Here is a 13,665-nt window from a genome sequence, read left to right as displayed (position 1 = left end):
TATGCCAGCCACAATCTCATCCATATTGCTATAAAATATAGCATTCTGTGTAGAATTCAAATAGCTCCGATACATTTTGTGGTCTGCGCCGACTCGCGCATGTGATCTGCTCCGTGCTATCGTGTCTCTGGCCCGGAGCAGAGTGTGTGTGCGGTGCGGTGGTGCGTGACACAGCGCCAAACCAGACTTCTTTTTTTCCTCAATGGAAAGCATATTTACTGTTTGAGTCATTCCCTGTCCCCTATATAGTGCACTACGTGCCATTCACTGTACAGAAAATACTAATTCTGTGGACAAGTGACCGATTTCAGCCGCGGCTTCAGCGTCTGTTTTATAGTGTAGGGGACGGGCGCTTCGGATTCTAGAGAGCATTTGATTGGACAGAAAGTTAGATGAGAAGCTTAAGTACGATGTGATGTCAAATAAATCGTTGAGCCGTTTTGGCGGAAGTGACGAACTGCAAGCTTTGAATGCTTATATCTTCTAAATGCGAATTTTGTCACTGTTTTGGAGCACACTGCCTTATAGATAACCTTAAGACTAACATATTGATACTAACACCCAAAAAACTTTAATTTTGATTTCATGGGGACTTTAAGATAAAGCATTAAAACATTAGACTGATCTGAATATTAGTAATAAACCTGTCATCTGTCAAGTGCTGGAGTGTGTTTGCGTTCTCGTCTCCCTGGAAAACTCTCTTCAGCAGGTCCACATGCTGAGGATTATTGACACCAAACCCAGAGGCCAAGATCTCAGCATGGACGTTATACTCATTAATGTAGGTCTTCAGACCAGGAACACGTGTCATGCGCACCTGTGCGAGGAGAACAAATGCAGAAAAGAGCACCAGAATGTCTTCAGACTGGACCAGCAAAACCTTGTAAGGCCTCTGATGCAAACATGTTGAACACCTACCATAGGATCAACCCAGACAGTATTTCCCACACTCATCACAACCCTGGCCTGATGCAGCTTCCCTTTGATCTTCTGACTGATGGCTCTGGTCACCTGAAAACAGACATTTTTCTTTTCTAAAACAGACGTTTATGTACAAACTGAAGAAATGTTTTCTTTCAGAACGACTACTGAGACCTTCGGGTTCCAGACCACCTCCCCGTCGACGGGCTGCGCTCTGCACAGGATGATCTCAACAGCCTGGCCGGGCAAATCCTGGAACTGAGGAGGAAGTTGGAGAAGCTGGTGTGACTTCACTTCCTGTGTGCGGCCCTCGTCTATGAAGCAGGCAGTGACGCTGCTGAACAGCTGCTCTCCTTTTTCCGGCACCTCCATAACACGCACCCTAGAACCAATCAAACAATTATTTCCCATCAACTTAAGTTTTATTTGGGCTTATAAATATGAACATAGTTTGTTACTCAGACTCAGGCAGTGCGCTGCATGAGACAAAAAAGTAGCCAAAACCACAGCATATAGTGCAGGTGATGGAGATTTACCGCTGATTACAGAACCGTCTTTACTGACAAGATGCGCGTTAAATACCGCATGCGATTAATCGTGCAGCCCTAGTGTAGATGTACGTTGAGTTAATCAGACGATGTCTCGATTATAAATCAGGGTTTAATGAGTATAGTGAGAGTGACTCCTGGTTAACATGTAGTATTAATGGGTTGTGTTTAGTCACTATTAATACTTGTTTTATGTATGACGACAGAAAATATGTAAATGGGAACAGCTTTACTGGGCATTCAGTTGTATTACAGTATGTGACAGTTCAGAGAGTAGAACAGACCTGAAGTGCTAAAACTTGGCTGAACGTAAACACGACGCAATGACATCATAAATATGCTAATTAATATGTGACGTCACCTGCCGCCACAAGTCTCACAAAGTCCTGTGCGAAACACTGGAAATCATTCTAATATGCTGATTTGCTCTTCAAGAAACATTTATTATCATCAATGTTGAAAACAGCTGTGCTGCTTAATATTTTTGTGCAAAACATGATAATTTTTTCAGCATTTGATTAATAAAAATGCTCAAAAGGACAGCATTTATTAGAAATAGAAATCCATTGTACATCATAAAAGTCTTTCCCATAATTTTTGATCAATTTAATGCAAGTGTTCTTTACATGGGAAAAAAAAATCCCTTTCCAAACATTTGAAAGTTACTGCATGCTAAATTATAAACTAAAGGTTTCCCTAATGATGTGTACGTAAAGTGTCATTACCGGTTATAGATGTTCTCCTCTTGAATGGCATAAAGTTCTCCCTTCAGCACTTCGACAGCACAGCGTCTCTCACTACCGTAGTGTGCGTTCATTTCAGCAGCGAGTGTCTCGTAACAATCGTCTTTCCGGCTCACGATACGGCCTGAGTACACATTCGCTGACTTTATGCACAGCGGCAAAACCTTTTGAAAGTCAAAAGAAACATTTAGTCAACCACAAGCAGAAGGCAAACTGAGACATAATCAAAAGGTCCAGAATTAATATTTAGTGCTATTGAAAAATATGACATGACCTCAAAACATAAAAGAACCAATTTAAAAAAAATTAGTGGCATGAAAAACCATTAACTAATTAAATAATTAATTACTCTAATTACATTTTAATCATTAAAATGGATGTCGAATCAATTGAATTCATAAAACTTTCAATAGGGCCTTATGAAATCTGTTTCATCTTTTAAAATCTATTGTCTTTCCTTTTTATTACGAGTTTTGTGATTTAATACAAATGTATCAAACTATGGTAATCAAATGAATTTAAAAAAATCATTTAATCAGTTCCTTTACTTCCCCCCCCCCACTTACTTTATTCTAGACAAATAAAGTGATATATAACAGAGGTTTACCGTATAAATTAAAACATGTATGAAAAATGTGTGATACAGATTCTGTGATATTCACATTTAATGCAACTTCGTATTTAAAGGGGTCATATGACGCTGCTAAAAAGAACATTATTTTGTGTATTTGGTGTAATGAAATGTGTTTATGCGGTTTAAGGTTAAAAAACACATTATTTTCCACATACTGTACATTATTGTTTCTCCTCTATGCCCCGCCTTTCTGAAACGCGTCGATTTTTACAAAGCTCGTCGGTCTGAAAAAGTGAGGTGTGCTGTGATTGGCCAGCGATCCAGTGCGTTGTGATTGGCCGAATACCTCAAGCGTGTGACAGAAATGTTACGCGCCTCACCATACTGTGATGATGCCCTGTCCGGCCGGAGCGATGAGACAAAAACATTAAAACCCATTATAAACTAGGCATTTGTTGCATCCAGTGGGGACATAATTATTGATTATAATGACTTATACTGTCTTTTTACGCATTGAGAAATGACAAACAACAAGCGCTACTCTACACTGCTCAAAACTCACGTTTGAATCATCAGTGGCAAATCCTTCACATATGAAAACGTACTTACAGTCCGTGAGTCAGAAGCACCAGACTGTCCTTGCAAAGTTGGAACTGCCCAACTTTATAGAATCAGACACCGGCATTGTAGTCTACTCTCTCAGGAAACAGTCCTTGTCCTCCGCACGTTTTCATTTTTTTAGTACCGACTTGGTACCGAAATACCGGGTCTTTTGACAACACTAGCGGCAGCAACAACAATACTACAGCGAGAATAAAGTTACGCCTTCTTTGCGTGAACATTTGGGCGGTGTTATGCAAATCTTCCCACATAGTGAGGTAGACATGTGGGGGCGTGTTAGAACGAGCCGTTTTAGGTAGGTGTGGTTGACTCTTAACTTTTATAAAGAATATCTCTTTGGATTTGAGACTTTAGTCTTTGCAACTTTACGGATCTTCTTTATGCACCAAGAGCTTGCAACACTCCAAAGAGAAAGGAAAAATTGAAATCGCATCATATGACCCCTTTAAATAAGCAGTTTTGTGGTTTTAAAAAAAGATAGCTCATATCGCAATTTGAATTTGATTAGTCGTACAGCCCTACTTTTGATAGACTGTATTAAGCCAAAACTTGCCAAATTCCTTGACATTTCACATTATACAATAGATTCCATTTTAATGATTAAATTCCACATCTCAGACAAGTTATTTTAACTAACCATGATAGTCCCAGAGTCAGGGTGCTTTGGATGGTCCAGGGATTTGTTGATCATGTGTCTATCCGGACAAACTGTGCTGTCTCTGGAAAGAGGTAGCGTACATTTTCAAGTTAGCAGCATATGTTCACAAATGATGTATTACTTTTTTACAATTTCTACTTGTTTTTAACACTATTAAAGCCTGGTTGAAGTACTACAATGAAGCAGAGACCTGCAGAAGCCGAAGCTCTTAAGGGAGGAGCAGAGGGGTCTGTCTGTCTTCCGGTCCTCTTTGGCCTGCTGGACGCCCAGAGCAAACTGTAGCAGCTCAGGGGGCAGAAGAGCGCCGCTTCTCCTCAGGTACCGCAGAACGCCACACACGTGACGGGCGTTCAGCTCCGACAGCAGCAACACGGACTGAGCTGCAGGAGAGGAGCTCTCTGCATGATCCTGTGCGCGACGTTACGAAGCAAAGCTTACAGCACACTCTCTTATATTTGAATCAGATTTACAAACGTCCCAAAAAAAATTGTACAGGACAAAAGAAATCAAAGCAGGTACCATATCTGAAAGGTTTCTGAAATGCTCTGACATGCAGAACAGGCGGCTGCCGAAGAGTTTGGGGGAGCTGGGAAACCCATAATGCACCACGCACGTGGCGTCCCGGATGCCGAGAGCCTTAAGGCAGTCATTGGTGGTAACTGAAGGAAGAATGAAAGTTCAGACAAGAAAGAACGCTCCCTAATATTAGCACATGGCCCCGTTTGGTTATGTTTTTAGCAACCATTTCTTAACTTCTAGGAATGTCGTCAGTAGGTTTTTTTTTTTTTTAACCATGAATAAACCTTACATATTGTGCGATGAGTTGATATAGTAATTAACAGAGGTTAACACTAGAACTACCAGGATTCTATAACTACTAGAATGGCCATAGCGGTCATTCTGACCGTTCATACTAGACTGAACTGAATGCCATTTTTGTCATATCATATTTACATTCGAAGCTTCTTTTGAGGTTTTACAATGAAGCTTTGAATGTCTGTCGTCAATAAGACATTTTTTGTAATATTTAATGTAAGAGCTACGTAGACCGCTCCCGAATGTGTGTGCCTCGCTTCGTGTCCGGCAAGAGGGAGAGCAAAAGTTATGAGCAAAAGAGCAGTGAAAATGTGGTATTTGAAAGTCTAAATGCCAACAAATATGAACTGAAGCAGAATATTTCTATAGATAAAACATTTTGTGAATTTCGGAAGTGATTACATACGTCTTTTTTCAATACATTTTTACTTTTGCACTTTACAACGCTCTGGAGTTATTGGAAATGCTTGGATCACATGAATCGGAAACAATTCTAAGCAGCCACCACTGGAATCATGATCCATGAATAAATGGATCTGTTATGATAATATAGGTAATAATAAACATCATCACTGTCGCTAAAAAAAAAACTAATTAACCTAATTAGTTTGTTTTATTTCACAATATCAGTCTTGTCGAGGCTAAAATTAGCCTATATACGCATTAGCTATAGCATTACACTAGCATAAAATAATAATAGCCATTATTATTATTGCTATTTTGTCATACCATTGAAGTAGGCTATTATTGATAACAGCCAGGCTAGTCTTCCAGCGTAACATACTTGAAACCGTGGCAGATTGAATGACAGCACTTGTCGAATTGGAAGGGTCCACCCAGCTTTTTTATGAAAGGGAATTTTACAATAGAATATAAAAACAACTAGAACAAAAGTTGCTAGGCAACAGTGACTTGCATCTTCAACCACGGGAAAAAGTCGCAAAAGCAGAAATTATACGCCGTCTGTAATGCGAACGGTCAATTTGACCACTTTGGCCATTCAAGGTAGAAATACTCAGAACTCTTTTGCGTTTTGTAATTTTAATAAAATAACAATGTTATATAAAATATACACATATTTAGGAAAAGTCAGGGTATTATAGTTATATGGGTTTTATTTAAACAAAGTTATTACATTTCAAAATTTAAAAACGGTCAAAATGACTGCCTTGGTAGTTCTAGTGTTAAGAGAACATTAAGGGAACATTCTCCAAATCTAAAGGGAACATTTTATTTACATAAACTTTTTTTTTTGGCTAATCAACAAAATGTCTGCTCTAGGAACCAAAAATGATTACCTGGAAAGAAAAACCAATAGCTTAAAAACAGAGACGCGTTAACACATTTAGTTTGACAGTTTGTCATATTACAGATACTTACCCAAAATGACTTGTGTTCCATGGCCGATGTCTTTCCTCCACTGATCAATGACAAAGTCAAACTGATCCGTCACATCTTCATGAGCTTTCAGTGTGAACACGGCAGTGTTGACCACAGCCTGAATGACAGATGTGCATTACAGTAAAATCCATCAGAAGCGGAGGCCAATCAGCATTAAGACATCAGTGGTTCCAAATATTGCAAACATTCAGAATGCCAGGAAAAAATGGACAACTTCTCATTAAATCATTCTGTAATGCTGAGCATGAAAGCTAAATTTAGATTTTCACCACCACACAGGCATGATTGCATATATTTAATCTGATTGGTGGATCATTACTCATCCTTCACTGTGATTGGTGGAATTCCGTACCTTATACACATGCTCGGTCTCCTCAGCAGAGTTGGTAATGATGAGGGTTTTCTGGGGTTTGGGCGGGTGGAAGTCCAGCGATCCAAGCAGAACGGAGATCTTATCGCAGTCCAGACACAACTGAGCCCTCTGAATGTGAAACACAGACTGGATGTCAGAGCTCAAGGAGGGCGGTAGAGAAATGACTGAGTTTATGAAGACTGACCTGATGTACCCTGCCATACAGAGCTGCCTCCTCCATCACGGTTATGATGACAGAGGGGTAAATCATGTGCTCTCTGACCAGAGCCTCTATCCCAGCACTCCAGCGGCTGCCCACCGCGATGATCTGCCTGGGGCACGAGGACCTCTCTTCTCCAGAGACCACCTTCTGGAAGTGCTTCAGGATTACTGACATCTTCACAGAGAGGTAAAGAGCAAAAACTGGTCAGACAAATTTTGAGTATGTATCAACAGCTAAAAATGTGCTGTCCTCTTCTCTTGTCACCTGCTCAGGTGCTTGTGAATAAAGGACATCAGCCTCATCCAGCACCAGGTGACACAGTCTCAGGAACAGGAAGCACTGAGCATCCAGCAGCCTCATCATGGTAAACGGTGTTGTAACCAGCAACTGGCCTTTATTAACATCACAAAGACAGACACAGCAACATTAAAGCTAGCTTTGGTTTTGCTCCAGATTCAAACGAGTTGAAACTCTCCACAATCAACATTCTACTCGATCTACTGCAGACAAAAGCTCACAGTTCCTCTGGATCTTGAACTTTTTGGGGTCTTCCTGGTCCAGTGACACAGTCTCAGGAACAGGAAGCACTGAGCATCCAGCAGCCTCATCATGGTAAACGGTGTTGTAACCAGCAACTGGCCTTTATTAACATCACAAAGACAGACACAGCAACATTAAAGCTAGCTTTGGTTTTGCTCCAGATTCAAACGAGTTGAAACTCTCCACAATCAACATTCTACTCGATCTACTGCAGACAAAAGCTCACAGTTCCTCTGGATCTTGAACTTTTTGGGCTCTTCCTGGTCCACACCCAGCAGCACACTGGTGGGATGGAGGTTGTAAGTTGCTTTACTGTCCTCCAGGAGCTCCAGCACTGTCTGAACCTTCTCCCACCCTGGACACAGGATCACTGCTATGGGCTGCAGACAGAGAGAAACTGAAGATGTAGCAGCAAAACTGGGATCAGATCATTAAAAGTAAGGCGGAGCTGCACTATATCAGAGATTTTCTGTGAAGTCTTGTGCTTATACAGTATGCTTTTTCAAACATGCTACACCAAGCCTTTTTCTTCCCAAACCACATGAAATCGGCAAAAATTAAAACCCTTGTTTTGTCATCATTCAATGTTATTTGATTAGATAGCCCAAGAGTGATGGGTGAGCCCATTATGCCCAGAGGTGGATCTGCACCATGCCAGACATCTTCTATGAACTCTTGTGCATATGCATGGGCTTTTCTAAACATGCTACACTGAACTGTTATTTTCATCATGCCATACAAAGTTGGAAATTTGAAATGCTTATTTTGCCCTAATTTGATGTTGTTTACACTAATATGAAGTTTCTGACCACCCCTTAAAGTGGTCTGAGTGACTAAAGTTGCATTGGCCACCTTTCACATGTGCATTCAGTGTGGTATTAAATTGTAATTAGATCAACCAAGACTGATGGTAGAGGTGGAGCTGCACAATGGGACCCACTGAGGTCAAAGGTGGAGCTGCACCATAGGCAGATGTAGCCCAGAAGTGGAGCTGCACCACAGGGCCCACCAGAACCAAACATGGAGCTGCACCAAAGGGACCAGTAAACCCAGAGGTGGAACTGCACCATGCATTTACTTTAAGCCATTTAGTGTACAACTCTATTCTTCTTTGAGCTATAACAGAGCAGTGAATCTCACCCCAGTGCGAGCAGCGAGACTGGAGACGACAGAAACCGTCTGTAACAGCATCAGCAGAGGAGGAATGTAGGACAGAGGATTGTCTCCGCTGTGTGACACCAGTACTGTGTCAAAACCTCGTGCCACAGCGGGCCAACAGTAACTCTCTGCTACATTCGGTCCATTATACTTCCTCCACAACAGGAACTAAAACAAACAAAAACATAACCTAATCAGATACAACAGGTCAAGTATCATATATTAAAATCATTAATACAGCTGTCCAATTATACCTCACATTCCTCCATTTTTGTACACTTACAGCAGGAAGTTAACAGAGTTGGACTGACTTTCCATTGTACTTTGCAGCAGAAATGATAAATAATGCAATGAATATTCTAATATGGACAATATTAAAGCATGTTGATCGACCTTTCTGAACTGCTCACTGATGGGTGCACGTGTCAGGTTACTGCAGGGTTCAACACGAAGGGCGGCGTGCACTATAACTCCTAAGTGTCCCGGATCACAGCGTTCAACCTGTAAAAACCATACAGGAGAGACTAAATACCAAAATACATATAAGAACTAAGAAATGATAAAATCCAGAATACAAACTATGAGGCTCTTACTTTGGCATCAAGAGACTCTTGGTCTGGATTGAGTGGATCAGGGTTTAGAAACTGCATAAGTCTGACCGCAATTAAATAAAATAAATTGGGGAAACAGATGAAAAAGATGAAGCAAATTAGATTAAATGAATATGATGTTTTAGCCCTGAGGGGCAATAGAAGTTTAGAAGTAATGTAAAACCTACCTAGAAGAGGTCAGTTGATCTTCAAGACTGGGCTCTTGTGAGAGAGCTGCCACTTTCTGCTCTTTAGAGGAGTCACTCGCACTATGAAGACACACAATCACAATTTCACGTCAATTAGCTGGGTTGCAGAATGACTAACTGGTCTCAAGTAAGCCCTGTATAATCAGGCTGGTTTCAGATTCACTTGATGCCAATCAGACACGCTCATGTTCGGTCCTACCATGATGGTGAGCTTGCAGCTGATGTTGAAGCAATGCTGTTATTATCGGTTTGATCAGGCTGGAAATATTAAGAGTGTCATTTCACAGTCACTCATTTTCTGATCGTTATTCACTCATGCACTAACTGCTTCAATTTCAGAAGATACAAAAAAAAAAAATATTATTAGTAATACAATTTTGAAAGACACATCAGTACTTACTTGAGGAATCTGCTTTGAATGTGAAAGTGTGTTAAACTTCATGTATCTGTGAAAAGAAAACTATTTACTTTATTACTTAACGTACTACTTACTAAACTACTTTGTTGGCAAGTTAACTGAATTACTTAGTATATTTTAGTTTGGATTGACACCTGACTTAAGATGGTAATTCAATCAAAAACTCCATTATACATGAGTTATGAGCTATTAAATCAGGAGGGACGAGGTTCAGGTGGAAATCTTACCGAGGCTTGTGTATGTCAGTCTGACCACAGCGTTCATCTGTGAAGATGTCAGTGGCCTCGGCTCTGATACGCCATCCTCTGCCAATCTGAATCAAACCACAGAAATAAGAGTTTAACTGGCAGACACGCACACACTGCCATATCACTATAAACGAACACTTACAGTATCGGTTCCAGCATTGCGGGTCAGTTTAGGAGCTCGAGGGTTAACCTGAGATGGCATGTGTGCTTCCTCTGACACCTGTGGTTTCTGCTTCTCAGAATGAGAAGCTTCTTCTGTTTCTGAATGAGAAACAAAGTAAGGCCCAATCCCAATTCTACCCCTTAGCCCTTCCCCTACCCCTCCGTTTCGCGCATTCACGTGAAGGGGAAGGGGTGTCTCGATTCTCTTTTGGTTGGAGGGGAAGGGCCAGATAGCCCTTCAAATGAAGATTTTTCGGGACCACACTTCAAACGCAGGGGTATGAATTATCTCAGCGTAAACCGGCTTCAGGGGCAACATGGCTGCCCGAGCGAACAAAAAGACAAATGTAAGCATTTTTGGCAATAATAAAGATTTTAACGAAAAGTAATCATTTTAGTAATCGTTTTATGTTACATTCAATCGTGAGTTCATATTTATGGTCATGTTACTCAAAGAAATGTTTGCAAAAAATCGCTAATATTTGCTAACTAACGTCATATCATTATAGACTGCACGATAGTGCCACAACATATTTTCATGTCTGATCAGGGCGATAACCACCGTAGACATTGAGGGGGGCTTATTCTGCAGATACCCTGTAAATAGTTAAATAAAATTCCTTCCTTCATATTTGTTGATATTTGTGTATTGAACATATTTTTGTTTGACATTTAAACTCCTATCTGATTTTCTATATTTAAAAAAAAAAAAAAAAAAAAGCAAAACACAAGTGATATTAACCCCTATAATAACTGATGTTCACTTATTTTGTCCAACCCTTGTATACTGTATATATATTCATTCATTCATTAGCTTGACCTGTCTGTGGATCATCTTTCCGCTCTTTTCTGATGAGAATATCTGATGGCGGAGCTTTGACAGGGCAGCGTCCTTTCATTTCTAGGAGCTGGTTAGGGCTGGAGTAGATGTCCCACGCCAGGCTGATAGGAGCGCGATCTCCATTCCTGTTCTCTTCCAGCGCACTGGACTTCTCACTCACGAAACAGGCAAACTTCTTCGCCACGAGCTCATGGTTCACACAGATCTACACAATCACAATGAATTGCAACATAACATTTACCCTAAATCATCTGCAGTCCATCTCACTTGTTCAAAATCCTGCTCAGGACAACTCTGTGTTTTGAGGATGGCAAAATAATGCCATGTAAACATATTTTACCTTTATATTATTGATAGTCAAGTAGAGCTCAATGACAGAGCAGCCTGCCTGCGTTTCACACAGAACGGCTTCAACCAGAGTCGACACTAAAAACAAGCAGAGCCTCAAAAATCACTAAGTACTGACAGTAAGCATGAGCTGGATTAACCAAGGCACACTTTCACCTTGTAATAGATTGTGCAGGTATTTTGTGGCAGAGCTGTCCCATGTTGAAGATGGACTGTGATCCGGACAGATACAAACAGTGGCTCAGAATGCATGCATGATGAACAGTGATGCAAAAAGGTTTCTTCAGGAGATCTGACTTACACAAGCTCTGCTGTGTTTTCAGAGATGGGCACCTGCAGTGTCATCGGACGAATTCCAGCCAATTTAAAGCATCTCACTCTGAAAGGAAGCTGCAGGAACTTCTCAAGAGGAGTTCTTACACTGAGCGGAAAAAAAACTCTGTAAACCCGAATACTAATGTAATGTGGATGTCCTGTGGATGAAGCTCTGTGTCAACTGTTGTAGCAACTCATAATGTAATAACTAAGCATACAGTAATAACTGCACATACTGTAATAAGTATTACATTGTTAATGTAATAAAATGTTCATAATGTAATAATTTTCTCTAAAGGTAATAACATCTTGGGCACATAATGTAATAATTTTTACATTATGAGAAGTGTATTACACCATCAACTCACCAAAAATATTGTCATATTGTCATAACTGTAATTGTTTTTTAAAACATAAAACATTGGAATTCCCTGATAGTAGATTTTTTTAAATCTGTCCTTTTCAAATAGCACTAGATTCAAATATTCATGCAATTATTATTATTATTATTGAAGTTAACATTATTTGTGTTATCACGGTACAATCGAATAGAATATAGAACCATCCTCTTCACATGGGCAAAATGTGCTTATGCTCAACGGCAGATTGCATTGGATTGACTGTTTAAATTGAGCAGTGTAACTTTTTATATGTTTGATTGACTATTTTATTTTTTATAAAGAACAGGCTGCAATGTCAAGTTTGCAATGCTAGAATATGTTGTATGTGCGTCAGGCGCCGGAGCAACTGAAGAGTGGAAACATAAAATACTCCATCTTTTTTGGTCATACATATACGACATTATTCCAAACAGCAAAGTGTTTACGCTCACAATAAAAACAGAACATTGTGCTTTTGTAAAATAAAGAAAACAAACAGGAAGCACTTTCTGTCATCTTGGTTTCCTTTCTGTGAACTTGTTTGTGGAGCATGTCACAAAAGTGAACCAAATGCAACATACTTTGTATGTCGTACAGTTTTTGTGTTTTTTGTCTTGTTAATCAAGTCAAATATATTTTGTGCATTTATTCCATATACATAACAAATAACCTAATTACAAGCAACAGAACAAATAAATACAACCGAGCAAATAAAGAAATAAAATAAACAGTGCTTTTCATATTTTTTTTAGGTAGGTCTAACAGTTTTTAGGTGCAGAAATTGAATAAAGTAATCAAATGTAAAATAACATTGCATATTTGACTGTATTAAAGATTAATCCTTATTAAAGTTACAAAAGCTATTCAATCAAGAGCAGTGAGTGATTTCCTTGTCTTTTGTTGTTTGATTAACATTAAGAAAGTGCTGTCACTTTAAGACAATGCACGGATCCAGTACACCGATACTGCACGTTCAACCAACTATTAGTCTGCTAGGATCCTCACCAAGATGGGCATTTTGACAATTTTTGTGTGAATTTATCCATTCAAGCACAAGTCTTGAAAGAGAACTCCGTATTTGCGCGCTCTCCGAGACGCGAGTTTGGCACTTCGGATGAAGCTTCTCATTCACGTCTTCTGGCTCTAGTTAATATTTACTAATTAAACTGGCAAGGCTTAAAGGGGTCATATGATGCTGCTAAAAAGAACATTATTTTGTGTATTTGGTGTAATGAAATGTGTTTATGTAGTTTAAAGTAAAAAAAAAACACATTATTTTCCACATACTGTAATTATTGTTTCTCCTCTATGCCCCGCCTTTTTGAAACGTGTCGATTTTTACAAAGCTCATTGGTCTGAAAAGCGAGGTGTGCTGTGATTGGCCAGCTATCCAGTGCGTTGTGATTGGCCGAATACCTCAAGCGTGTGACGGAAATGTTACGCCCCTCACCATACTGTGATGCCCTGTCCGGCCGGCGGATTCGACGAAGGAGCGGCAACCACATGTGACGACCCCGGGCTGGACTCCGCTTCGTCCACGGTGAAAGCCGATCCGGCGATCCACAGCACTAAGTTGATGTATTCCCTCAGCGACCAGCA

General features: G+C 40.0%; 2 protein-coding genes across 2 annotated transcripts in view; both read right to left on the bottom strand.

Annotated features, from left to right (window-relative positions):
- Positions 1-607: 607 nt before the first annotated feature.
- On the bottom strand, positions 608-7,389 carry LOC107688857 (putative ATP-dependent RNA helicase TDRD12). Its single transcript, XM_016486675.1, has 12 exons — positions 7,376-7,389; positions 7,122-7,249; positions 6,840-7,031; positions 6,635-6,763; positions 6,262-6,379; positions 4,585-4,724; positions 4,256-4,473; positions 4,045-4,126; positions 2,195-2,376; positions 1,096-1,303; positions 919-1,011; positions 608-817 (listed from the first exon to the last, which is right to left on the bottom strand). Exons 2-12 carry the CDS (start codon positions 7,218-7,220, stop codon positions 608-610), a joined length of 1,671 nt encoding a protein of 556 aa, XP_016342161.1. The 5' UTR covers positions 7,221-7,249; positions 7,376-7,389.
- A 1-nt stretch (position 7,390) lies between these two features.
- Positions 7,391-13,665, bottom strand: part of LOC107688849 (putative ATP-dependent RNA helicase TDRD12) — a gene marked incomplete at its 3' end in the record, with an annotated part of 16,498 nt that continues 10,223 nt past the window's right edge. Inside the window, exons 5-18 of the mRNA XM_016486662.1 lie at positions 11,673-11,792; positions 11,528-11,583; positions 11,364-11,449; positions 11,003-11,228; positions 10,163-10,281; positions 10,000-10,085; positions 9,755-9,800; positions 9,554-9,612; positions 9,334-9,414; positions 9,149-9,209; positions 8,949-9,056; positions 8,538-8,723; positions 7,624-7,777; positions 7,391-7,497 (exon numbers count right to left, since the gene is read on the bottom strand). Coding sequence (XP_016342148.1) covers positions 7,391-7,497; positions 7,624-7,777; positions 8,538-8,723; positions 8,949-9,056; positions 9,149-9,209; positions 9,334-9,414; positions 9,554-9,612; positions 9,755-9,800; positions 10,000-10,085; positions 10,163-10,281; positions 11,003-11,228; positions 11,364-11,449; positions 11,528-11,583; positions 11,673-11,792 — 1,495 coding nt within the window. The remainder of the gene's footprint in view (positions 7,498-7,623; positions 7,778-8,537; positions 8,724-8,948; positions 9,057-9,148; positions 9,210-9,333; positions 9,415-9,553; positions 9,613-9,754; positions 9,801-9,999; positions 10,086-10,162; positions 10,282-11,002; positions 11,229-11,363; positions 11,450-11,527; positions 11,584-11,672; positions 11,793-13,665) is intronic.

This window comes from Sinocyclocheilus anshuiensis, unplaced genomic scaffold, assembly GCF_001515605.1.
Source record: "Sinocyclocheilus anshuiensis isolate Anshui unplaced genomic scaffold, SAMN03320099.WGS_v1.1 scaffold669, whole genome shotgun sequence".
Taxonomy (NCBI): domain Eukaryota; kingdom Metazoa; phylum Chordata; class Actinopteri; order Cypriniformes; family Cyprinidae; genus Sinocyclocheilus; species Sinocyclocheilus anshuiensis.
Note: the sequence above shows the minus strand (reverse complement) of the source record. Positions and strands in the feature narration are given on the sequence as shown.

Bases quoted from the DNA above. Each gene is read 5' to 3' on its own strand.
- LOC107688857 (XM_016486675.1), bottom strand. From the start codon at position 7,220: ATGATGAGGCTGCTGGATGCTCAGTGCTTCCTGTTCCTGAGACTGTGT. The intron at 4,725-6,261 runs GTAAGTATCTGT...TTCTTCCTTCAG, and splicing joins TGGAACACAAGTCATTTTGG to TTACCACCAATGACTGCCTT. The intron at 2,377-4,044 runs GTTAGTTAAAAT...GACTTTCAAAAG, and splicing joins CTGACTCTGGGACTATCATG to GTTTTGCCGCTGTGCATAAA.